The sequence below is a fragment of the Schistocerca gregaria genome, chromosome 2 (assembly GCF_023897955.1).
Source record: "Schistocerca gregaria isolate iqSchGreg1 chromosome 2, iqSchGreg1.2, whole genome shotgun sequence".
Taxonomy (NCBI): Eukaryota; Metazoa; Arthropoda; class Insecta; order Orthoptera; family Acrididae; genus Schistocerca; species Schistocerca gregaria.
This window is the reverse complement of record NC_064921.1, coordinates 961,777,363-961,805,167: the sequence shown is the minus strand read 5'-3', so window position 1 is coordinate 961,805,167 and position 27,805 is coordinate 961,777,363. Positions and strand designations below refer to the sequence as shown.

The 27,805-nt window shown below is 42.3% G+C and overlaps 1 protein-coding gene across 1 annotated transcript; it reads left to right on the top strand.

Annotated features, from left to right (window-relative positions):
* Positions 1–353: 353 nt before the first annotated feature.
* Positions 354–24,753, top strand: LOC126335444 (transcription and mRNA export factor ENY2-like). The gene is made up of 3 exons (XM_049998733.1): positions 354–614; positions 1,193–1,338; positions 24,148–24,753. The coding sequence occupies exons 1-3, from the start codon at positions 559–561 to the stop codon at positions 24,216–24,218; spliced, it is 273 nt and encodes a 90-aa protein (XP_049854690.1). The 5' UTR covers positions 354–558; the 3' UTR covers positions 24,219–24,753.
* Positions 24,754–27,805: the final 3,052 nt, after the last annotated feature.

Sequence of the window (27,805 nt, the reverse complement as noted above, 5' to 3'; positions counted from 1 at the left end):
ATTGTTTGATGTGTTTGTAAGTAAATATTTTTAACTGCCAAATAAATTTACCGAACAAAACTGGTAAATACTACTCACTGTAAGTTTTATTTGGTTATTAATAAATTTTATCGTTGTTCATTCCTCAATTCCGTTACTATACTCAGACTTTTTGTGGCACCTGACTTTCTCCGTTCGATGCCGGGCTAAGAGAACTGACGTCGTGTTGATCTTTCGTCTAGTGTGAACAATGCGCCATTTAACGGTGACGTTACGTGATAGTCCGTTCCGTTCGCGTTTTGTGTCAATCGGTCTTTTTTGTTTGTCTCTGCAGGGTATGCCGATGAGACGCATGTGGAAGTTTTCGTTGCTTGTGAAATTGCAAGCCGAATGCTCGATGCAAAGATAACTGGTTCAAACTCCATCTGTTTGAACCAGTGTAACATCTTTGGCGGTTTGGTTTGTGTCAAAAGGATTAAGGAATAGTGAGCGTAGGTGGTGGATGCAAGAGACTGTGAAGTGTGAACTGAAGGTTTAGACGTGAAAGTAGGATCGTCTCCGTGGAGAACGCTGATAACAATGCTTCATGAACCTGGATATCAACAGAAGTTTATTATGTCTGGAGAAAAAGAGAGGTGAAGTTGTGAAGAGTGAAGGTTCTCATTTGGTTGTGGTTGTGGTCTTCAGTCCTGAGACTGGTTTGATGCAGCTCTCCATGCTACTCTATCCTGTGCAAGCTTCTCCATCTCCCAGTACTTACTGCAACGTACATCGTTGTGAATCTGCTTAGTTATTCATCTCGTGGTCTACCGCTGCGATTTTTACACTCCTCGCTGCCCTCCAATGCTAAATTTGTGATCTCTTGATGCCTCAGAACATGTCCTACCAACCGGTCCCTTCTTCTTGTCAAGTTGTGCCACAAGCTCCTCTTCTCACCAATTCTCTTCAATAACTCCTTATTAGTTATGTGATCTACCCATCTAATCTTCAGTATTCTTTTGTAGCACCACATTTCGAAAGCCTCTATTCGCTTCTTGTCCAAACTATTTATCGTCCATGTTTCACTTCCATACATGGCTACACTCCATAAAAATACTTTCAGAAACGACTTCCTGACACTTAAATCTATACTCGATGTTAACAAATTTGGTGGATTAGCAGAAAAACAGTGGGATGATTGTTTCAGTCAATTCACCAACTGCTTGTTTTACAGGTTTAAGGAACTTTTACGAACACGACTGATTGAAAGTGGATGGCGAGACCAGATCCTGATGCATTGTAGACAGATAGTTAAGGAACGTGGTGTGCAGAATATTACAGCTGAACAGTTAATTTCTGAAGTGACTCCGAAGGGCAGAGGTAAGGTTCAAGTAGTATACCCGGAGGAGTTTATTTGTGTTTGAATCAGAACAACATATTAAATTTTAGCTGAACAAATAATTTATTATACACGATTGAACATAAAAGTTGCTTCTTCTTGAATCGTTTGCAGAGGTTCTCCACATCCTAAATAAGTGTGTGATTTTTATGCAAAAATTAAATCTAAAAAATGTCGTTCTTGGTCCGATCTTCCGAAATTTGTTTTTAATGGTTTATTCTTTATGTTTAACAAAGTCAAAGATTAGTCTAGAGCATTTTTGGGCCCTAAAGTCAGTTGTATTGGGTAAGTTTATAGTATCTGATGTTTTAAGATTATGACATTTGTACAGTGTCAGCCTGGTCTTCTACTACTACTCTGAATTAATATTGTCAGCCTGAGATGTAGTTCCATAGATCTTATGTCTGCCGCTCACTAAGAAAATCTGAAATTAAGTGAGGTTTTGCATATTAAGACTTGGTGAAGGTCCTGTAATCATTACATTGTATGAATTACGTTTGACTTCAAAAAGGGGACAGAAACTTAAGGTCAATTCCACCTACCGATGCTGGATGTTTGCTTCCTGTATTGGTGGGATGGCAGTGATAATGAGGTCTATGGCCAGTAATTATCTGTTGTAGGATAGCTTCCTGAGAACTTAAATTTTACTATGACTGCTAGTTCCTCGATATGTTGTTATGTTTATGGTGTTCAAAATATGTCCTCACTTGACTGCTCGAATGTGTGGGGGCCCTGTCATGCTGAGATTGAATGCATTGATGAATAGGCATGGGGACGTCATTCAGCATGTACAGCAGAACCGCTTTCAGGAATAAGTAGTATGTGTGACAATCAGGTTGGTCGGGGAGAATGTATGGGCCAATTAAACAAACAGTCTCCAATGGTGCCAGCCCACACTTCAAGAGTAAATTTGCATTGTGAGGCACGTGGGTTCACACCGCCCACATATGCAGGTTGTGAACATTCATCACACCCTCGAGTGAGAATCCAGCCTCATCGGTGAAGAGAGCACTTGTTTTGAAGCTTTGGTCGCCATCGGATTCCTCCAGAAGTGTGGTGCAAATCCCATGCTCTTGTTGTAGTCCTCCAGTTGCAATGGCTGGGTGCATTGGAAGTGAAATGGATGCAGTCCTTCGTTGTGTACAGTGCACCAAGCAGATGGTTGTGGGATCTCAGTGGTGTGGGATAACCCTCATTTACTTATAGATGGTATATGCTCCACCCTTTAGAGAACACTTTTTTCCACCGCACCTGTTAATGCTGTTCAGAATCCTACTTGTGCTAATGAAACAAGCCGGTTTCACACAGTTGGTGATACAGGATGGCGAATGTGTGGTATGGCACATTTATATCAGGATATTTTGCAGGATACAATCCCACAACTTCTTGTCTGTTGCAGTTGGCCACACTTTAAATCAAATGCATGTCAGCCATTTCATGGTACATGTAGCTAGCCTTGTTACTCCCAATGCTTTCACAATGTGAATGGCGACAGTTTCTGTGCACTCTGTGTTTGTACAGCCATGTCCTCTCGTGACCAAAGGGCCCACTTGTGGCGGTTGTAACACCTGATTCCTGTGTGATAACTGAGCGTTGTTGTATGTCTGATGTGCCATGTCAGTTTGTAAACAGTGTTTTTTAATCACTGTGTAGATATGTAAACCAGCGAGCTGTAGCTTGATCCATGCCGAACACTAGATACCTTAGCCAATCTGGGGCAATACCGTTACTTTACCACCATAGATGTACAAAGTGGGTACCACTTAGAAATAACATCAGAGCACGGTCCTAAAACATTATTCCATCTGATCATTACCAGTATCGTTAGATACCATTCAATGTGAGAACTACACGGGTGACTCTCCTGCTGGAAATGTTTAGATTGGGTGCTACTGCATCATAAACTGAAACTATTCATGGTCTATCTGGACAATATCATCTACATGTACATACATACTCCGCAGTCCACCATATAGTGCGTGACGGAGGGTACCTCGTACCACAACTAGCATCTTCTCTCCCTGTTTCACTCCCAAACAGAACGAGGGAAAAATGAATGCCTATATGCCTCTGTACGAGCCCTAATCTCTCTTATCTTTGTGGTCTTTCTGTGAAATATAAGTTGGCGGCAGTAAAATTGTACTGCAGTCAGCCTCAAATGCTGGTTCTCTAAATTTCCTCATTAGCGATTCACAGAAAGAACACATCCTTTCCTCCAGAGACTTCCACCAAAGTTCCTGAAGCATTTCCGTGAGGATCAAACCTACCAGTAACAAATCTGGCAGCCCGCCTCTGAATCGCTTCTATGTCCTCCCTCAATCCGACTGGATAGGGATCCCAGACACTTGAGCAGTACTCAAGAATAGATTGTATTAGTGCTTTATAAGCAGTCTCCTTTACAGATGAACCTCATCTTCCTAAAATTCTACCAATAGACCAAAGACGGCTATCCGCCTTCCCCACAACTGCCGTTACATGCTTGTCCCACTTCATATTGCTCTGCAATGTTACGCCCAGATATTTAATCGACGTGACTTTGTCAAGCGCTACACTACTAATGGAGTATTCAGACATTACAGGATTCTTTTTCCTATTCCTCTGCATTAATTTACATTTATCTATATTTAGAGTTAACTGCAATTCTTTACACCAATCACAAATCCTGTCCAAGTCATGTTGTATCCTCCTACATTCACTCAACGACGACACCTTCCCTTACACCACAGATCAGCAAACAGCCGCACATTGCTATCCACCCCATCTAAAAGATCATTTATGTAGATAGAAAACAGTGGACCTACCACACTTCCCTGGGGCACTCCAGATGATACCCTCACCTCCGATGAATACTCACCATCGGGGACAACATACTGGGTTTTATTATTTAAGAAGTCTTTGAGCCACTCACATATTTGGGAACCAATCCCATATGCTCGTACCTTAGTTAGGAGCCGGCAGTGGGGCACCGAGTCACTTTCTGAAAGTCTGATACCCTTCATACATGGTTCGCAAGATATCATGTGAAAAAAAAGGGTGAGTTGCATTTCACAGGAGCAATGCTTTCTAAAACCGTGCTGATGCATGGACAGCAACTTCGGAAAGTCATTATATTCGAACTGAGAATATGTTCGAGAATCCTGCAACAAACTGATGTTAAGGATATTGGTCTGTAATTTTGAGAATCCATCCTTCTATCTTTCTTATATACAGGCGTCACCTGCACTTTTTTCCAGTTGCTCGGGACTTTACATTGGGCAAGAGATTTGAGATGAATGTGGGCTAAGTAAGGATCCAATGTAGTAGAGTATTCTCTGTAAAAAAAGGAATTGGAATCCCATCAGGACCGGGTGATTTATTTATTTTCAACCCATTCAGCTGCTTCACAACCCCAGGGATGTCTATCACTGTGTCCTCCATATGGGAATCTGTATGTGACTCAAATGGTGGCATGTTTGTATGATCCTCCTGCGTGAAAGATTTCTGAAACGCTAAATTTAAAATTTCGGATTTCGTTTTGCTGTCTTCTGTTGCCAAGCCAGACTGATCAGTGAGTGACTGGATGGAAGCCTTTGACCCACTTACCGATTTTACGTAAGACCATAATTTCCTTGGGTTTTCAGCAAGAAAACGGTGGTAGTGGTTGTATGCTTCCCGCATCATTTTTTTTACAGGAGCACGAATCTCGACTAATTTCTCAAAGGACATCCAGAAGCACAAGGTTTGTCTGAGAGTTCTTTAAGTGGTTATATGGGACACAGTTGACACTCATCTCCATATTACAGGATATCCCCTATTTAGGGCATGTTATCAGCCAAGACAGTATGTGAACTGACCCACGGCTGTACAAGCCTTAAAGGAATTAGTCATATTGTGGGATTGTCGGTTTGTGTAGTAGGTACATTCCAAAAATTGGAGGTAGCTAGAACACTTACACATTTTTTAAAGAGGGGAGTAAAGTTTCACTGGACTCCAGATTGAGAAACAGCATTTGAGTGATTGAAAGAATCACTGGCCACCAGCCCCCTTGTACTTTCCCCTATTAAAATATTTTGTAGTGTCGTGTGACTCAAGTGTACTCTAGGCTGTGATTTGAGTCACGAGATATACAGAAAAGAACACACAGCAGTTTACACTTCTTAACAGCTTAGAAAGATGGAGAATAGGTACTAAAAATTCAGTGCTCATACTAATTTTGAGTATCACTTATTTCCATAGTTATCTGTATGGATGACGTTTTAACGTTGTAGTGGATCATGCTGCATTGAAATAGTTTCTTGGACAGAAAGATTGAACCAGTTGTTTGACTCGCTGGCTGGACTTTATGGCTGAGCAAATTTGATTTTGAGGTTACACATTGTCCTGGAAAATCTGCAAATGGATTATGTTGCAAAGTGCACACCATAAAATGTAGTGGAGTAAATGTGGAAGAATGACACAGAGCCTAGGCTGTTGACCCAGTTTGTCAGCAGTTCACAAGACAAGCACAATTTAACTCTGACATTGGCTGCTCTTTAAGCAAACATAGTTGTACTGGTATGTTTCTCTCTAGTTGTTCGGCAAACTCAGGACGCCATTGGAAGGAACGCGATTTCAGATAAAGGGACAATAGGGCAGCAACAACAGCTGAGCTAAACTCATTTCCAAGAGGCATTTTTGGCATTTGTCCAACAATGGTGGCACTGCTGGGAGAAGTATGTGGAGCCTCAAGGAAACACAAGGGTGATAAAGGTGTCAAATGCTACAGGTAAACAATTTTTTTTCTGGCCAAAGCTCAGATGCTTTTATAACAGACATCATACAAAGGCCCTAGGACAGCAGGAAGGAAGCCAAATACCACAACGAAAAAAGGAAATTTCCTAAGTATGATGTTGGGCAGTGAGTAATATTATCTAACCCTTTTATGGTGGAAGGAAAAACTAAAACGTTCATTTCGTGTTATCAAGGACCTTACCAGTGTAGTAATGGTCTGTTATTCAATGACACTGGTGCAGTGAGTGATGGATATTTGGTTTAACTGATTTATTTCACACAGGTGGGAAAGTATGACTTAATAAGAACTGTCAAATATAAAAGTAAATAGAAAACATAAGACAGTTTGTCTACATTCCAATGAACAATAAAATAAACTTTGAGTCTTAATCCAAAGTCTGTGCTTCCTCAGCTGGTGCTGGTATCTCGAGTGAATGTCAAACTAAAGCATCTGATCCAAAGCACAGAACTGCATGTGGCAAGAAGTCATCCATTTCAGAGTTACCTGAGGCACTGCCTGAATTACCACCTGCTCCTTTTGAATAGGAAGGGAAGTGGTTGTAGGAAATAATAAAAAGAAAGGTAAAACCAGGAATTCGAAGCAGGAAATTCCTACAGTTGTTTCATCACAATCATGTGTCTTAAGACCACGAGGTGCCCTCCAGGGGGCTTTAAACTCTTTTGTGAGTACATGCTTGGCTTCTACGGGGCCCCAGCCTTTGCAGCATTACTTCCTTTCCATGCTGCATACTTCCACTTCCACTACCCTTTTCTCCCTCTGCCTCTCAATTAGTCACCGTTGAATCTTCCCCACATGGTAACATCAATGTGATGGTTGAGCAGGTGATTACAACAATCGTTTCTGTGGCAGAAAACACAATTGTTTACTCTTTAGGGTGCCCCCGGCGAAAGGCAGTCCCTCGGTCGCCGGAAGTCGCTGAAGCAATTAAGGAGCATCGGCAAACTCTACAGCGGCATAAGCAGAACCCTTCCCTGGTGCATCTCATAACTTTTAAATGGCTCCTTGCCTGTGTTCACCAATTTATCAAACAGAAGCAGGAGTGTTGGGAGAGATATGTCTCGACCATTGGGTGCCATATGTCACCTTCCCAAGTCTGGGCAAAGATCAAACATATTTTTGGGTACCAGATCCTAACAGGTGTTCCCGGTGTTAACATAAATGGCTTGTTATCTACCGATGCAAATGCGATTGCCGAGCACTTGGCTGAGCACTATGCTCGAGCCTCTGCGTCGGAGAATTACCCCCCCCCCCCCCCCCCCCCCAACCTTTCGCACTCTCAAATGGTGGATGGAAGGGAAAGTTTACTGCATGACACAGTGAATCATATAACGCCCCATTTACAGAGTGGGAGCTTTTCAGTGCCCTTGCAAGTTGCCCCAACATGGCTCCTGGGCCAGATCGGATCCACAGTCAGATGATTAAACATCTCTCATCTGACTACAAGCGACATTGCCTCATGTTCTTTAACCAGATCAGGTGCGACGCGTCTTTCCATTGCAATGGCGGGAGAGCACCATCTTTCTGTTGCTCTAACCCGGTAAAATCACAATTTATGTGGATAGCTATTGACCCATCAGCCTCACCAACGGTCTATGTAAGTTGCTGGATTGTATGGTGTGTTGGCAGTTAGGTTGGATCGTAGTCAAGTGGAAGTGCTGGCAGCACCTCAGTACTCTCCACTGCCTGAGCAACACCAACTTGGGTGCAGATAGCTCTATGCTGCTGGGGCTCTACAGAACTCTAGTTCAATCTCGCCCTGACTATGGGAGTGTGGTTTATGGTTTGACAGTGCCCTCAACTAACGTTTCCTGGACCAAGTGCATCACTGTGGCGTTCGCCTAGCGACAAGAGCTTTTAGGATGAGTCCAGCAACCAGCATCCTTTTGGGGGCTGGAGTCCCTCCATTGCAGGTTAGGCATGCACAACTGCTGGCATGTTACGTTGCACATGTTCATAGTTCTACTGCACATCCGCATCACACTCTCCTTTTTTCACCCACAGCTGTTCATCTCCCACATCAGCGGCGATGGTCAGGGCTTCCAGTTGCAGTTCATGTCCGATCCCTTCTTTCAGAACTGGAGTCCCTGCCTTTACCGCCTATACTTGAGGGTGATTCACGTAAATCTCCATAGTGTACACCTAAGCCGCAGCTTTGCTTGGACCTTCCACATGGCCCTAAGGACTCACTTAACTCCACAGCTCTCCACTGCCACTTCCTGTCGATTCTTGACATGTACAGAGGCCACGAAGTGGTTTACACCAACAGCTCGATGGCTGATGATCACGTTGGCTTCGTGTTTGTCCATGGAGGACATATTGAACAGCATTGCTTGCCCGGTGGGTGCACTGTTTTCACGGTCGAGCTGGTGGCTATATCTTGTGCTCTTGGGCTTATATGTTCATGCCCTGGGGAGGCGTTTCGTCTGTGTACTGACTCCTTGAGCAGTCTACAAGCTATCGACCAGTGCTACCCTCACCATCCTTTGGTAGTGACCATCGAGGAGTCCATCTATGCCTTGTAACGGTCCAGTCGTTCAGTGGTGTCTGTCCAGACCCCAGGTCACGTCAGAATCCCGGGCAATGGACTTGCCGGCAGGCTGGCCAAACAGGCTACATGGAAACCGCTTATGGAAATCAGCTTCTCTGCAACGGATCTGTATTTAGTACTACATTGCAAGGCTTTTTGGATTTGGGAGGCGAAATGGCATAACCTCAGCACGCACAACAAACTGCGTACCACTGAGGAGATTACGAATGTGTGGCAGCCCTCCATGCGAGCCTCTTGCAGGGACTCAGGTTCTCTGGCGACTCTGCATTGGCCATGCTTGCACGTGGCTACCTCCTGCGCCGTGACAACCCACCTCAGTGTTGATGTGGCGCCTGCTGACAGTGGCTCATATCTTGGTGAGCTGTCCTTCGGCTGCCCTGCGACGGACTATTCAGTTACCGGACTCGTTGCCATTAATTTTAGCTGACACCACCCCATCAGCTAATTTAGTTTTACATTTAATATGTGACAGTGAGTTTTATCATTCTGTATAAGTTTTAGTGCATGTCCTTTGTGTACTGCACTATAATGCTTTTAGGGTGGGTGGTATAATGTGTTGCAGAGTGGCTGGCTTTTCCTTCTTATTCTCATGTTCGGCCAGCCACGGTCATCTGCTCTCTTGTTTTTACTCCTTCTACCTGTTTCTTACTTCTCTCTGTGGTTTTCTTTTACTGTTTTGTCCAAAGTAGTGTTGGTTGTCCTGTCGTTTTTCTGGTTCTTCCTTTCTACTGTTCTCCTGTTGTTGTGCTGTATGTCTCCTTTCTTTTCTTGTTTCCCTTGTGTAATTATTTTACCGGGAACGAAGGACCTATAACCTTGCAGTTTGGTCCCCCCCGCCCCCTTTTTTTAAACCAACCAACTTCTCAATTAGTATGTGCTTCATTGTGACTGGGGATTACTGGACAGGCAGCTGTTGCTGGTGCTGGCTAGCACTCGTGGGGAGAGCCCCCATTCAGAGTGGGTGGCACTGTGGTGGGTCAGCTACAACTGAAGTGGGTAAAGTTATCTCCTGCTGGTCTCTGTGAAAGAACAATCCACTTTCAGTGCAGAGATGCAACCGATTAATGTTCTCTTCCCTGGCTGCACCATGGGAGGAATGTAGGGCCGAGTGGTAGCCAGAGCAGTACTCCATGCAGTATTTGTTTCGTACGTGGACTGTTAGTGATTCCTTGTTGGCCACAAAGCACTTCTTCTTTGTGGAGAACTTAGAAGACAGATTAGAGGAAGTGGCAGCCATCTCTAAAATGAAAAGTGAATAAATTCTGATCAAAACAGCATCCCCTGCCCATCACGGACACTGCTAACTTGTAACAAGCTGGGTGACATACCGGTTAGTGTCACTCCCCATAATAGTCTAAATTTAGTTCAGGGCATCATTTTCCACAGAGACCTGCTCTTACATTCTGATGAGCTACATGCTAGCTTTGAATGATGGGGTGTACACTTTGGCCGTTGTGTACGTAGGGAGCCAAAGGACAAAAGGGTTGCTACGTTGTGTACGTAGGGAGCCAAAGGACAAAAGGGTTGCTACCGGTGCCTTCATCTTGGCCTTTGAGGGTGATTCATTGCCTGTAAAGGTCAAGGCGATGGTACTAATGCAATGTGAAACCATGTGTCCCGCCTTCCATACAGTGCTTAAAGTGCTCAAAATTTGGTCACATGTCTTCTCATTGCAACACTAGCCCAATCTGAAGAGATTGTGGACAAGCACTGCATGAAATCGCTCCCTGTGCACCTCCCCATCTGTGTCAACTGTTAAAAGTACCATCCTCTTTGCTCACCAGATTGTCTTGTTTTCCAGAGGAAAAAGAAAGTATAAAAATAAAAACCTCTGGACAAATTTGGACATCAAGAGGCCAAGTAGTAGTTCGAGCAGTTGCGCCCAGAATGTCAAATAATGCTGTACACTACAGCTATGGTGACGTCCCATTTTGGTGGCTGTACTCCTGCCTGTTGAATATCCTGCGGTGGACACCCAGGGTCACTCACCCATGCCTGCCACTGTGATGGTTGGCGCTCCCCACACCTACTTACGGATCAGTGGCTTCTCAGCCACCAGGGGCAATGGTCCTCACCTCCCTGCAGAAGACAAATTATCTTCCTCTGGCTTCTCTCGCCAGGAAGGGGTGGTCGCAATCATCCCCTTGATCTGAAACTGATCCGGAGAAGCCCTCGCAATCATAGAAATCCTCTAAGGAGAAGAAAGATAAGGGAAAAAATCCTCAGAGGAGGACATTCCAGTGGGGCCCGATGCCACCAGATCACACCTGTTCCACTCCTGTGGGTAAGGTGGGTGTCCCTTCAGTCCCTGAGGTCCTGGTTCGCACCACACAATAGAACCTGGAATGTATGTATATTGCGCCATAACTCAACTAGTGGCAGACGACCTTAAGGCATAACCTGCCCTATTGGTCTCTTCATGGCCTCACTGTACAACATTATTCTCCAGTGGAATTGTAGCTGGCTGAGCTATGAAAACTTTCAAGCACATCACCTGCCTTCTACATTGCCCTTAGGAGACTTGGTTTTCAGCAATGCAGATCCCAACCCTTTGTGAATACCATAGATATTGTAAGAATTGTGCTGCCTGTGATAGGGTGCCAGGCAGTGTGTGCACATATATTCTAAACACCCTATATAACGAAATTCTGCTTTTTAATATACCTGTGGCTGTTCAAGCAAGGGCATTTCAGGATATTACCATCTGCAGTGTTTGCCTCCCTCCCACAGTGATGAAGTGCTCACAACATACAGTTTGCATTGGTTTCTCAGCTCTCCCCATCTGTCCTCATCTTGGGTGATTCCAGTGACTGTACCCCTTTGCAGGGTGGGACCAAGGTCACTCCTGTGATAAAGACGTAAAAAATTTACTGGCTCAACTTGAAGTTTGCCTCTTGAATACTGGTGCCCCCACACACTTCAGTGTCGCGGACAGAACATTCTTGGACATTGACCTTTCCACCTGCAGCCCTTGTCTTCTCCGTCCATCCACTGACGAGTCCACGATGACCTGTGTGGTGGCAACCATTTCCCGATCTTCCTGTCCCTTCCTCAGCACGACTCCCCTGGACACCTACCCAGATGTACTTTCAGCGGTGCTGACGGGAATGCTTTTGCCTCTGCTGTTGGCCTTGCCTCCCTGCCACATAAGTGTATTAGTGAAGCAGTCCAGAATACAACCACAACCATTCTTTCAGCAGCTGATTTAGTGATCCCATGTTCCTCGTGCCCATTCAGACAGATGACAGTACCATGGTGGTCTTCAGAAATCGCAGGGGCCATTCAAGATTGTGGGTGGCTTAAGTGGCACCCATCAATGGAGCACCTCATGGCTCTGTGCCCTGTTCCACCACCTGATAAAAGGACAAGCAAGAATGCTGGGAATTGTATGTTTCAGCCATCAGACCACATACCTCTCTTTCACAGGTTTGGGTTAAGATCAGATGTCTCAGTGGACACCACATACCTGCAGGTGTACCTGTTATTACCTGTGGTACTGCCTACACTGACCCAGATGCCCACGTTGAACATTTTGCTCTGCGTTATGCTGAAGCCTCAGTGTCTGAGAATTATCAAGCTTCCTTTTGTCTAAAACACTGGTTAATGTGAAAGCATTTTTTTTATTACATGCCACCTCGAACCATATACTGCTCCATTCAGTGAGTGGGAATTTATTTTCCTCACCACTGCTGCGATACTGCACCAGGGCAAGCTCACATCTACCTACCGGTGGATTGTCAGCATCATATCCTTGCCATCTTTAACTGCATCTGGAGCAAGGGCGAGTTCCCATCTGTGGTGAGACACCATCACTGTCCCCGTAAGAAAGCATCATTGTACCTGTATTGAAACTGAGATGGACAGTTATCACCAAATTACTCGCCAACATTCTCTGCAAGTTGCTGGAACACTCAGTGAATTGGCGGTTATGCTGGTTCCTTGAGCCTTGGGGTCTGCTATCTCTATCAGTGGATGGTTTTTGCTGAGGCTGTTCCATTAGTGATAATGTGGTTTACCTAGCTTCTGCCAGTAGAACAGCTTTTGCCCAATGTCAACACCTTATAGCTGTCTTCTTGGATGTGTAAAAGGCTTATTCACCTGACATCCAGTCATCTCACCTACCTAGCAACAAGACTTTCTTTCTCTTTGCACACTTTCCTACCTTTTTATTCAATTTGCTGCTGAAAGCTTGTTGAGCCCTGTCTACATCTACTTCTGTGAGAGGATCATCAGTTTCCGACTGAGGCAACAGGTCAAACCTATTTTGTACATTAATAACAAAGCTGTCAGAAGAATTTCTTGGCCTGTTCCTTATGCCTGTTGCCACTTCCCACCCCTGTTTACCCTTCTCCCCCCTTAACCTGCATAGTTCTCGTCTAGCCTCATCTAACTCAGCCTGAAGGGCAGCAATTTTCCCCTCCTGTTCCACAATCTTTCTATCTCTACTGCATAGCCTACAGAACCACTGATGAGTCTCGCTCATTTTCCCAATTCCCACGCCACTACAATCTCCCCAATGAAAAAAGTTACTACATCCATCACACCAGACCCCGGAGCTAATGATTCTACGGCACATCAGGCACTTTACACTCATGGTACAAATCGATTTTAGTGACCGAAAGACAATTAAGTTATCGGAAAACAATGAAAATACGTGTACAAAAAATTAGGCCTACTCGCGACAATGTAAACAATGGTTCAGAAGTTTCTTACTGGAAATTACTTAAGAGATGACGATACTCTACAGATATAAAAGGCAGCAAACGTATTTGGCACACTAAACTATCAGTAAATGCACTTAAAATTGCGGTATGAAGTTTAATCTGAAAGCTCAAAAGTTCGGCCTGGCCGCGATATGTAAACAAAACGAACTTTGCTTGATTACTGTGAAAATACGTGAGTAAGACAAAAACTTTTAATGGTACGCTTGAAGAGCACTATAATTAATGTAATAAATTAGTTTAAAAAGTTAGAAACAGTTTATTACTACTAAAATTACTTATCTTGTACGGGAGCTATGACTCTGTCCGTATAGCAGGCGCAGTGAATCCCATTCCGGAAAAAGCAGATGAAGATATTGTTAAGGATATCTTTCAAAGAATTAAGTGGTTCTCAGAAAATCGACTCTCCCTTAATTTTTAAAAAACTCACTATATCCAGTTCTGTACACCAAATAGTCATACTGACAATTGATGTAGCCTATGAACAGGGCTCAGTTAACAGGGTAGGTTTCTCCAAATGTTTGAGTGTTCACATTGATGACAACTTGAACTGGAAGAAGCATATGAGCTTCTCAAACAATCAAGTTCAGCTTCTTTCGCTCTTCGTATAATCACTACTCTTGATAATAAACAGATCAGCCTCCTAATGTACTTTGCATATTTCCACTCAATAATATCTTATGCAATAGTTTTGTGGTAACTCACCACTTAGACATAAAGTATTGATTGCACAAAAGAGAGCAGTGAGAATAATTAGTGGTGTTCACTTGAGGACATCAGGTACGCACCTTTTCAATGAGTTAGGTATTTTAACTGCACCATCAGAATACATATATTCGCTAATGAAATTCATTACAAATAATCCATCTCAGTTTGCGAAGAACAGTGATGTACATATGTACAACACTAGTGGGAAAAATGACCTTTCTTATCTGTTATGGAAGCTGTCAGTTGCTCAAAAAGGGGTACATTATTCAGCAACAAAAATCTTTCATCATTTGCCCAACAACATAAAGTGTCTGGCAGGTAGCAGATCAAGTTTTAAATCTAGCTGAAAATCATTTCTTTTGGATAGCTCCTATTCCATGGACAAGTTTCTGTTTCAGAACTGGTAAAAAAAGTCCCTCTGAACGTAGTTGCATGTGTAGAACTAAAAATTTCAGTAATATTAATATAAGCATTGTGTGTGTGTGTGTGTGTGTGTGTGTGTGTGTGTTGTTGTGTGTGTGTGTGTGTGTGTGTGTGTGTGTGTGTGTGTGTGTGTGTGTGTGTGTGTTGTAATGTGACTTGTTCCACATCATATCGATAAAATAATTGTGAAAATGATCTACAGAACATGACCTAACTGAACTAACACCACATGGCGACATCACATCCTTGCTACCTGACGTGAGTTGGGCTCTGGCGTCCACTCCCAATTTTCATCCAGAACTTCCCGTCACATGATATTTTCTGGGTTCAAGTTGGTCCTTCCCACAGTCATCTCCCCTCCCCTCCCCTCCCCTCCCCTCCCCTCCAAACACACACACACACACACACACACACACACACACACACACACACACACACACACACACACACACACACAGACAGACAGAGAGACAGAATGGGGTCCCACAGAGCTCTGTACTGAGTTTCCCTCTCTTTCTAGTAGCCTTCAGTGGTCTAGCAGCAGATGTGGGATCCTCAGTATCACCCTCCTTGTATGCTGAAGATTTTTGCCTCCAATATTCCTCTTGTAGTGTGGGTTTCGCTGAACATCAACTGCAATGCGCTGTGGTTTTTAATTTTCCGCCACCAAGACTCGGCGTCGGGCACATCTGTCAATGTCGTACCATTCACTCACAACCAAACCTTTACCTCACCTACCAACTAATGAAAGTGTTCTAGCAGTAGTGGACACCAAAAAATCCTGAGGAAGATCCCAGCAGAGGGGTCAAAATATCGAACATTTTAGAAGAAACATGACGCGACCTAACAACCCAGACGATTTTAACTTCAGTATATCATATATGTTGGTAACAGTGCAAGTTTCTATTGTCTGCAAAAGATTATCTTTGCTAGTATTTACTCTTGTTTTGCTGAAGCAGTTTGTTCACGTGTTACTGAATGTTTGTTGACCAAGTGCTACATATATTTGTGGAAGTACATATCCTTCAGTTTGCAATAAATATGAACTATGCCACGCATCAAGAAATTCAATAAAAGGAAATTCTGTGGTAACCAGTTCACAAACAGAGCAAGCCACACTGTTGAAAGTAACCTATGTATCAGTTCTTCAGGGAAGAAACTCCCACATGGCACGCCTCCTGGTGATTCAGATTTTTGTGTTAACAATGACACTGTAGTGGATTTGCTGTTGTTGATGTGGGCATCTTATCTTCTTTGATAAATGAATTGGTGTAGGCTGTTTGGAAATAATAACAAAGTAGCAGGAAGGGTTTAGTGTCAAAATTAGTTGTTCTGTGTAGATCCTGCGATAAATCTACCTTGAAAATGACTTTGAACATTGTACAAATTCATATGATGTGAATTTGAACTTAGTGTATGCAATGTGTGCAATAGGAAAAGGAAAAATGGCTTCTTAAATGTTTTGTGTTTTGATGGACCTTCTTCCTCCTCCTCCTCCCAGTAGGTTCAACAAGTACATACAAATACTTTTAGATGCCTTGACGGTTGTGTCTAAAGCATCTGTGAAACGTGCAGTAGAAGAAACTGTGAACATTAGTGGAACCAGGGGCATTTGTATTGCACGTGACGGGACACGGCAGTGTTGAGAACATCGTTCCTTGGGTGGTGTTGTAAGTGCTACTTCTCTGGAGAATGGAAAAGTTGTTGATGTTGAGTGCTTATCTAAGTACTGCCACACCTGCCGTGAAAACACTGAAGAACATATTGAACATCAGTGTTCTAAGAATTATGATGGTTACAGTGGAGGTATGGTGCCTGTTAATAACGTTAGATATATGAAGTACCAGGTCGATAGAGACTCTAAAGCTTTCAATAAAATTAATGAGTTCAATGTTTATGGTGATGCGTTGGTAAGGAAACTGCAGTGTTGTGGACATGGGCAAGAGGGGATGGGGTGCTAGTGAGGAAGCTAAGAAGAGAAATGAAAGTTTCTATCTGATGGAAAATATGTCTGACCGAGGCATATTGGCAGAAAATAAAATAGACCTTCTTCATATGGACTGGCCATTAGACGAACTGCACCTCTGAATAATGTCGCAGCAATGAGAAAAGCTGTGTGGGCCAACTACTTTCATACATTGTCCACAAATGACCACCCTGTTCAGACTTTGCCCTAAAGGAGCAGATTCTTGGTGTGGTTACCAAAAAGCAAAATAAAGTGGTCAAATATACCATCATAAGCACTCTCTTCCTGAGCCTGTTAGGAATGAAATAAAACCAATTTTTAGAGACCTGAGTGACCCTGTTTTGCTTAGTGTCTTCATGGGGGCACTTGGAACACAAATGAAAGTTTGACCGGTCTACCTGACGGGAGGCCCTCTTTCACGTTACATTTATTTAACCAATTCATATGGGAAAGATTAGCCAAGAATATTTTTGTAGGACTAAATACATTAAAAGTTGGTGTACTAGATGCAGTGATATGTTTCAATGATGGAGTGATAGGAAGGTTGGAAGGAATTTAGGCATAAAATGTGGCTCTAATATGGAAGATCATTTGTTTGCATGACAGACAATGGGTGCATGAAGCTGAAAGATTCACTCTCCAAGTTACCAAAGAAGCAAGAAGTGTTAAAAGGAATTCCAAGAGAAAGCTTGAAGATGAAGAAATGATGCAGAATGAAGACTATGCATCAGGAATGATCTGAGGCACAGTTTAATTGGACTCATATCTTCATTCGCAATTTCCCACAAGTTGTATTTTTCAGAATCCAGGTACAAATATTTCCTAAAATTCATAAAGCATTGCTCTAATTTTTTTCTGTACTCTGCAATAGTCCTTACTTATGTAGTAGACATAAGCTTTATTGCAGAATCAACTACACTCTAGAAAAAATAACATTTTTACTAAGAAAAATTACAAAAATTTAAATGTAATATGTTATATCTTTTATCCTTGTAATTAAGTAGGTCTAGTACATCAGCTATCATGTCATGCATATCTGGTAAAAATTTGGTCTCCTTCAAATGTATTACATTGGATTAAATGGTACCTCGATTTAAGGGAACATTTTGGGGAAAAAATGCATACATTTCTTTGTAATTTTTTTTAATAGTCCTAAGCAGGTTCAAAAATATTCAAAATACTTACTTGTTTATAAAGTGTGCTGCATTACCTGATATCAACAAAAAATCTGTAAGACATAAGCATTATATAAACAGTGCCTGAAAGAAATAGGTGTTGAATTTTACATAATGGTGAGCCGGAAAAGTACCCTGTGTCCTGAATAAAGGTGCTTGGTGCACCTTAATACACTTCGCTGCCTGAGTGACATCAGCTGGGGGTGCAGATTGCACTATCACTCTGCAATTGTACAAAGTCCTGATAAAATCCTGTAGTGATTATGGGAGTCTAGCATACGGTTTGGCATCGTCCTGAGCATTGCAGATAGTGGAGCCCTTGCGGGTTTTGACTTGTGACAGGAGCCTTTCAAATTAGCCCTCCGAACCTCATAGTTGTGGAGGCTGGTGTCCATCCAATGTCTATCAGGTTCCAACAACAGCTTGTCATTTATGCTACCCATGTTCACAGCTTCTTAAGCATCCAAACTACCATCTCCTCTTTTGAAACACGTTAACCCATCTCCCGCAATGGTGGTCACAATCAGGGATCATGATTGCAATCGCATCTGGTCTATCCTCACTGAACGCCTGTTGTTTCCTCTTCCAACTCTCCTCTGGACTCACTCCCGTACACCTCCATGGTGCATCCCTCAGCCACATCTTCGTCTTGATCTATCATAAGGTAAAGGCTTGGTTCAGTAGGGGGCCCTCTGCCATCAATTTTTCTCCATCCTTGGTGCATCCCGGCATTCAGAAGTGTCTTACTGCTGGCTGATCATGTAGGCTTTGCTTATATTCATGCAGGCCATACTGAACTGCACTCCTTGCTGATTGTTATACTGTTTTTATTGAGGAGTTGGTAGCCATTTTTTTGTGCTCTTGGTATATCCATTCCTGCACTGGTGGGCCCTTTGCAAGCCCTCGACTAGTGCTACCCTTGCCACTCCTTGGTTGTTGCTATGCAGGATTCCCTGTATGCCATTGAACAGTGTGGACGTTTGGTGACCTATGTGTGGACCCTGGGCCATATCAGGATCCTGGGGAATGAATTCATTGATAGCCTGACCAAACTGGCTCTTGAGAAAAGTATTTCGGAAACAGACCTCTGATGGGTGTTATGTCATCAAGTTTTAGGTGCTTGAGATATGGAATGGCTCATTCTGATTTCACAAAACAAACTGCGGGTGATAATGATAAAGGAGACTAGAAAACTGTGGAGGTCCTTCATGCAGGCCTCTTGCAAGGATTCTACTGCCCATTGCCGGCTCTGCATCAGCCATAATTGGCTGACTCGTGGTCAGCTCCTCCGTAGTAAGGACTCACCTCACAGTTGTTTTGGTGCCTGTTTGACGGTAATCTACATTTTGCTGGACTGTCCAACCTAGCCACCCTGTGGCCGGACCCTTAACCTCTCTGACTTAGCACACCTGTTAGGAACTGATGCCCGAGTGGCTGACTTAGTTTAACTTTTATCTGTGAAACAGGCTTTTACCACTCTCTTTAAGGGAAGGCTGCTCATTGAGGGGTTGGTAGAACTCTGTTGCCTCCTCTGCCCAGAGTGTGTTGCAGCTGCCTAGGCTCAATGACTCAGCCTGGTCCTCATCCTATTTGCTCTTTTCTTTTTCTTCTTCTCCTCCCCCCCCCCCCCCCCCCCCCTTTCTGCCCCTCTGCATCATGTGATCTGTTAGACATGTTCATCTTTTGTCTCTCTGTGCTCTGTGCTTCTCTTGCCCTGTCTATTTTGTTAGTCTTTCCAAGGCAGTCTTAGAGTAGAGTGCCTCCAGTAAGTGGCGGGAGCTGGGGTATTTATGTTTCTTCATTGCCCTCTGCTTTCAGGGGCTTCTGGCTGCTCCCTAGGTGAAGCACCTTGGATCCCTTTCCTCCTCTGTCTCCCTTTCTTCTTTTTGTCTGTTACCTCAGCTTAGCTGACATTGATTGCCCTTGGGATTTTCCCCCCTAGGTTTTGCGCAGTACGCTGTCTCTGATCCACACTCATATAGAACTGTTTGTTAGACGACAAAGGGACTGATAACCTAATAGTTTGGACCCTCTAAGCATCCAGCCAACCACAAGGTGACTTTGTGAAGTATTTTTTTCTTTTTTGTTTTCTAGTTAGTTACTAGAGATACATGTGAGTTTTTGTTATGGTTATATCTATGTTGGTGTTGCTTTTATGAGAGGCTTGCAGGAAACAGTTTAGGTAATAAGTTAAAGAATTTTCAGATGAATTCTTATTTGCAATGTCAGTGGAACTTTAGCATATCTAATTCAGTCTATAAGTAAAACAGTGGTGCTATGTGGTGTAATATCTTTGTTTTGGAAATTTTGTGGTTTGTGGAGAAGTGGTGGTGCAGTGTTGTAAAACGGAGTGACAGTAAATGAATGAGCATTTGTGTATATGACGCCCACTGTGGCATTTGACTTTAAGATTATTCTTTGTAAAGGATGTTTTCTGTGTCTATTAAGCCATTAAAAATGAGGGATTTGAGGAAGTACTGATCTCCATTGTCAAGTTAACTGCAGTGCCAGACTGTGCAAGTCACTGTATACCCCACAAAATGAATACTCAGTCCCCCAAAGTCATGCCAGTACACTGTTTCAGTGGGAGAAACAGTGACCTGTGACATCTCAGGACCTACTTTCCAGTTACCTGCCACTATCACCAGAGCTACCACCCTAAACACAAAGTATACATTAATTTACCAACCAGACCTACCTTTTGAGATCCTGCCCAAGGAAAACCTAACCTACACAAATGGCACACTACACCCAATATTTCCTGATTCCATAGATCAGACGATAGCAGCAAACAATTGCCACATGAGGATGGAACACATGCTCAATCACGTGAAAAAATATCGGACTAAATATTGAATCTAAGCCGCACCTGCAATTTGAGACTCGAAATTCAAGGGGAGAGAAAAGTTTGACCCCACATCCAAATCGAAACAAAGTTGGTCCATTGTAACGTGAGACACAGTTTAGGTTGACTGGGTGAAGATACAAGTACAGTAGTTTTGTTTCAGTCGTAACCTTAGTAGTTAAGCTTTACCAGGTAAAGCTATGTGTCAGGTGCTCCATCCGTATTTATACAGGTACCCTTTCTTCTTTACATGCTACGTCTGGTTTAAATTGATTGCTTGTTTTTTCTTTGATATGATAAGTACCGTTCTCTTTGTTATAGGTGTTTACGTCACTCTAAGCTGAAAATGCATTATTGTATTGTCATGCATTGTCACATGCTAATGATGAGTGTTTAGACCTGTCACTGCTCGCGGCAGGGCGTGCTTTTGTGCGCTCTACCGCCACTTACAATAAAAAAAGAGAGGAATTGGCTCATTAGTGAAACAATGGCAAGAGACTGCTATTAGTTGTTACTTACACTGCTGCTTTCTTTGATAATGATCAACAAGAACCAAATGACAGACTGTGTATGATAGATGATATCCTGAATGAGAGTGAGCGAAAGGTTTTCTCCGTTTGAAAGTCTTTGCAGGCGCCTCTTCAGTACATTACATTCTGCACAGAAATTAGTCATCTTAGATTTTTAGTGCTTCATTTCTGACTGTATCACTAATCAGCATAAGAATAATAGGAATACAAACATGACATGATATGTACATTCTTCCGCCTTTGATGTTGTCTCACTCTAGCTTCGTAGTTTATTAGGCAGACATGATTTAAATGAGATAGCAGTAAACATGAAAGAATACATGGCATAATGTTTACATTCGTATTATTCTTATGGTGAAGAGAATACTGCAAGTGATTCACAATTCATAAAAGTTCCTATTAGCAACTATATCTTGTTATATGTAAGAAAAAATTCAGAGCGCAGAGTTGGCCATATTGACATAGGCCTATATCCCAAACAATCTTGCAAGTTGGATTTTCGTAGTGGATTTTTAGTGATGATTTCAAATGCAGTGTGTGTTGTTGTCTTCAGTTCGTAGACTGGTTTGATGCAGCTCTCCACGGTTTTTCATCCTGTGCAATGCAGACTAGCAACACTTATCAAATAAGAATGAAAATAACTTAGAAATTAAACTCTGAAATTTAAAACAAAATTTTATTAGGTTTGTCATACATCTTATACCAAATGTTTAAAATATCAGTCACGATTCTGAATCTCTATCATTTGATTCTTTGTTGCCCATTTCTTAACACAGTTCATCATCCTCCATACCATCTAGTGCATTGGATATCGAACATTTTTTAAATGCTTGTTGCACAGTCTGATTTGGAACACACTTCCATACATCATAAATCCATTGCCACACTTGCGACAGACTTGAGCATTTTACACGTTCTGTTGGTGTTGGTTGTCTGTCGCTTTTCGAAAGCCAGTCTGTGTACATGTATTTAAGCTTGTCCTTAAATGGTTTATTCAAACATATGTCAACTGGTTGCAGAATTGATGTCATCCTGCCTGGAATTACTTCAAAGTCCATTTTGCTTTCCTCTAATTTTCGTTTTACTGCAGGTGTTGTGTGGCCTGCGTACGAATCTAATACCAACAGACTGCGTAAACCAAGCATTGCGCCAGGACGACAATTCCACACACGCCTAATCCATTCCAGCACCATGTCCTCCTAAAACCACCCGGTTTCATTTGCTCATACAACTACAGTTGTTTGGAAACATTTCCGATTTCAGTAAAGCCTTTCGCTTGAAAACTATGAATAGAGGTAATTTATCTCCATCTGCTGTGCAAGCAAGCATGACGGACATCTGCTGTTTTTTCACCCCCCTGATCTTTCTTTCCTTCGGCGTCAACCGTATAATTTGACGGGAGTTTGGTCAGCATTTCCTATCTGACCAAGAAGGTATTGCTTTTCTGTGCACCGCCTAATTATGGAGCACTGAAATTCAAAAAGTTTTTCTTCATAACTTTTCGGCAGCTTCTGTGCAACTGAAGTTCACCTCCGAAGTGAAAAAAAAATAGCACTTCATAAACAGATCAATCCAGCTGCGACTAGCCTTAAATTTTTCAATTTTTTGCTCTCTAGCAGTTTCATGTGCCTTAATTTTTAAAATTTCGGCGTTCACAGGCAGGAATTTCTCACTCTGTTCCTTAACAAATTCATTTAAAATCGCTTCTAGTGCATGATATCGGCCACACTTTGGCACACTAAATGCTTTCCTGCTACGTGAACATTCAAATAATTTGTGTCTCTGCAGTCACCATCCTCTGACATTGCTGTCATCAATCTCGTATCACAGACCAGCAGCATGATTAGAACTTTGTTCCACAAAAGAAATAACTCCCCTCTTGGAATTGGCACTAAAATGAAAGCGCCTCATTGTGGTTCACGAACACCAACAAGCACTTCACAAAATTTCACGAAGCAGTAGGTGCCGCTATGTGAAATCTTAATGAGCCTCAGCGTATCAACTCGTTCAACAATACTAAAGCCTTGTGCATTGTTGGTACTTTTGTGTAAATAAATTTATTTTTGTTGCTACGAATATTTCTAATGCTGCTACATTCGAAGATGAACAATACGGAGTTTCTATTTACTTTGTTGGATAATGTATGAAAATGCAGTGGTCAAAACTCGGGGCAGAGAAAAAAAGCATGTCTTCTACCATTTTTTTAAATTTATTTGCTGACTCACAGGTTTTGTTGCCAGTATTTACCTTTGTGCCTGCAAAGCATGCCCTTCCCCCCCCCCCCCCCCCCCCCTCCGTGGATTTGCAGGGTTAATCGGATGTGGCAGTGTTAGTTGAAGGGGTGGCCGGATGCCCTTCCTGCCACCACCCCGTACCCCCCGGGAAAGAATTAATGTACCCCAACTGTCTGCGACTAGTGTAATCCATGGAATAGTGTGAAAGTGTTCAGATGTCTTCGAGCCATGTAACTGAAGAGTCGTGGGGACCAGCCTGGTATTCACGTAGGGGATGAGGGAAAACTGCCTAAAAACCACATCCAGGCTGGTAGGTACACTGGACCTCATTGTTGATTTGCTGGGCGGATTCGATCCGCGGCTGGCGCACCTACCCGAGTCCAGGAAGCAGCACGTTAGCACGCTCGACTAACCTGGCAGTTCAAAGCATTCCTGTGTAGCGCTACATATATTCAACGGCATAAGTTAGTTGTGGCAGCACATACCAACATTTTTCAGAACCTCCACTTACTTTTCTCTTGAATCTAAGCCGCAGGCAGTTTTTTGGATAACAAAAACTGGAAAATAGTGCAGCTTAGTTTCGAGAAAATACGGTAGATACCGATACAAGTGAGACTACTTTTATGGAGCGCTTCTGTACCATGTGCTGTGTAGGCACTTACACACCCTCTCATCACAAGTGGCGCACCAGATTAAAAAAGGGTACTATGTTTTCCAGTATGTAGACTTAAACTCTGAATCTTTATTGTATAATGGATTGAAACTTTCACTTTTTTCTTCAGATAAGAAAATCAGTGTTTTTAATGTGCAACTGTTGAATTTATAAAGTGTACCAAGTATTTTATTTGATGTCTATTACATTGTTTCAGCTTTGGTACCAGATGCTGTGAAGAAAGAACTCCTACAGAAAATTAAAAATCATTTTTCACAAGCTATATAAAGTAAGGGCTCATTTGTACCAAAACTGGTTGTTTTGGACATAAAACTGGTGTGCATTGCAGCAGGCAAAAAGTGTGCTCTGGAAAGAAGTTGTATACTCTAGACGTATCGTCTGAATTGTGATGATCAGGCAGATATTGTCAGGCGAATGAGTTTAACTTCTGCAGACAACTGCAAAAATGCCATTTACCAGCAAGGAAACTGTCACTGTTTCTGAATACACTTTAGTAATTGTTAGGTATGGAAATTTACAGAATGTAAATAAAGTGCTGTGTGACTGTAATGGACATTGAAGTTTTTAACTTTAAGCATACATAAGATGAATTTATGATGAACAGAAGGTTGCCGTGTGCTAGATACAATTTTTTCTCTCGAATTTGTATGGGCAATGCACAAGGATATTGTTCATTGCCAGTTATTCTATCTAGATGATTGTTTTTCCTTCTAAATATGATTAACAATAATTTGTGAAGCTTTCATGTCAAGTCATTTGTAAGGTTTTTAATTAATGAGTTTATTGGATCAGTTAAAACATACTTACTGAGAAGCTATTTCTTTTCTGTATTTACTGTGTCTAAGCATTATGGCATGAAAACCCCATTCATTGTGTGTAAAAACTTAGGACTCCATACAATAAATACTATTTCAGGTAGCTATTGCTTTAGTAAGAGTGTCAATTTGAGTGGCATGATCTGTGGTAAAATGGGTAAATTTAATCCAAGCAGCAGCTCTGCCAGAGTGGCTGTTCAGTGGAGATGGTAAAAGCTTTAATGCAGATAATTAGAACAATCTGTGTTCCACTTGTCATGAACATCAACTATTACAGAATCCTTTGTGAATACAAAATTGTGGTTCTTCACCAAACACATTGAAGATAAGTTTGGTGAAGTTGCAGCTGTAGAGGTGAGGGAAGCTTTCTATTTTAACCGAGACAACACAAAAATCTGTTTAGTCAGAGGCTAATCAATCTTACAGTATACTAGTCAGTTACTCTTCACAAAAAAAATCTAATGTGGCTGCTGGAGCTCACATTTCTTTGTGATCTGACACTACAAAAGAGTAAAGAACTGCAGGCCAGCTTAACTCACTTAGGTGCTCACCATGTTTATCAGATTCAACAAGGACGTTGCCTGTGACTGGTTGAGGTATTGACACATTTGTGTGATGTTAAATCCTACAGTTAAAGTGCCTAGGATTTGGGCATGTCCTCTCACTGCAACAATCTTATTTCTGGGAACTGTGGAAGGACAGTGTATGAAGGAATACCAGATTAACAACCACCAATATGCATGAACTGCTTGGAACAACACCTAACTTTATTCACTGACCTGTCTTCACATTAAAAAAAGAGTAAGATATGAGGCGTTTTTTTTTAAGTAACTACTGTTTTGAAATATAAAAGAAGAAATGTTAAGATATCTCAATAATTCTATTTTTACACGGAAGCCTATACCTTAATTTGCTCACTGAAGCCATTACAGTCTGATTCTTCATTGTTTACATTGTGTACTGCGTGTTTAAGATGCCGCCAATAATCGTGAGTCCCGCTGACTGTGAAGTACGGGCTGTTATAAGATTTCTTAGTGCTAAAGGCCTAAAAGTGATAGATATTCATCATGAGATCTGTGCAGTTTACGGACAAAACATTGAGTGAGGGAATGGTGAGAAAGTGGGTGACAGCATTTAAAGATGACCTCACAAATGTGCATGATGAACAACAGAGTGGGCATTCTTCGGTTGTTACTGAAAGTTTGGTGCAGGAAGTGGACAATAAGATGAGGGAAAACACACGCTTTACGATTTCCTCCTTGTGGGATGACTTTCCTAATGTTTCTCTTAGTGTTTTGTATGGCATTGTGACCGAGTACTTGAATTACTGAAAATTGTGCGCACGTTGGGTACCGAAAATGTTGACGGATGTGCACGAAACAAAACGTTTAGACAGTGCATTGACTTTCTTTGAGTGGTACCATGACGATGGTGATGATTTCTTAAGCCAAATTGTTACGGGCGATGAAACATGGGTGGCCTATGTCACACCAGAATCAAAGCAACAGTCCATGGAAGTTGAGCAAGGGCATCGTTCTGCTGCAAGACAATGCCCGTCCGCATCTTTTCAATGGGAAACTCTAGATCATCTTCCGTACAGCCCCGATCTTGCACCCAGTGACTACCACCTGTTCCTGCACTTGAAGAAACAGCTGTACGGTCAGCGTCTTCAAGACAATCTCGAAGTCAAAACAGTGGTGATGCAGTGATTAAAAAGTCATGCAGCAGACTTCTGTGAGGAGGGTATTCAAAAACTGGTACAATTTTATGAGAAGTCCCTCAATATTGATAGAAATTATGTAAAAAGTAATTAAGGTACAGGCTTTCGTGTAAAAATAAAATTGAGATATCTTACCATGTCTTTTTTTAATTTCAAAATGGTACATACTTAAAAAGCACACCTTGTATTAAAGAATTAAAAATTCTCTGCCTTATCAAGATGGTGCAAAGAAATGTGAAAGCCTCCGCCAGGTCAATATGACTTTGTGGTAACAGTAATATTAGATACAACTGCGGTGAAGCCACTAAGTGTTTCTGCTCCATGTCTTTTCCACAATAAGACAGAGTGCCCACCAAAGGGTGAAGACATCCCACACTGTCTAAAAACATCCTTCATTAGTGAACACCTCTACACCAGTGCAGCAGCAGCAGTCCCAGAATCTCCCAGGAAAGGAAACACAGCACGGTGTCCTCTTTCTAGACTGAAGCAGAACTGCAACCTGTCACCAATCAGTGGCAGAAAAAAATGCTAGCAGTTGTGAGAACAGTGCATTGTATGTAGTCAGGAAATTCTTGCAGGAACAAAACCTCAGAGACAATAAGATAAAACCAAAAGTGAAACCTGACTGTGCAGCTTTGGCTGCCTTTGACCCCATTTAGTTCTAGAGTTAGTTTGTTGTACACATGGAACACCAGGTAAATCATGAATATCAATTGAAATTCTCCTATGGAACTTAACCAGAAACTTACTTCATGGTGTTACTACCTTGGACCTGTATGGCTTTTGTCATCTAGGTGTGCAGTGACAGCTCTTCTGTGTGTGTCTTGTTATCTTTGTGGCAAGAAAAGAAACTAGGATCTTAGACAATAAAATATATCCATAACAAACTATAACACGTACAATAACAGTGTGAATGCTAATAGTGCCTGGGAAGTCTGTTCATTTGTACATTTGGATACCTTTAATATGTTGACTGCCACACACATGATCATGGATGCTTCTCTGCCAGGCCAGGGACACTGTGTTAGCTGTGAGGGTCTGCTGTTGCTGCTGATGGGGACATGGAATCAGGTGTGAAGCCTGATGGTGGCAAATACGTTAACACTATGTGACACCTATATTACACCACATGTGGAGATTACATCAAGAGATACAATAGGTCTAGTGAAATAGTTTCTTCCACCACGCTTATTACAGAGCCTCAACTCAAAGCTCATGGCACATTCTCTGCCACAGACCACATAAATTGGTGCCCAGCCCTTGCTCCCTTATTTCATTGGAAAATTTACAATGATCTATGCAACAGTGATCATTTTTCC

Excerpts from the sequence above, each read along its gene's own strand:
- LOC126335444 (XM_049998733.1), top strand. The coding sequence starts at position 559 with ATGCTTCATGAACCTGGATATCAACAGAAGTTTATTATGTCTGGAGAA. Across the intron at positions 615-1,192 it reads ATGTCTGGAGAAAAAGAGAG|GTTTAAGGAACTTTTACGAA; the intron begins GTGAAGTTGTGA and ends CTTGTTTTACAG. Across the intron at positions 1,339-24,147 it reads AGTGACTCCGAAGGGCAGAG|CTTTGGTACCAGATGCTGTG; the intron begins GTAAGGTTCAAG and ends ACATTGTTTCAG.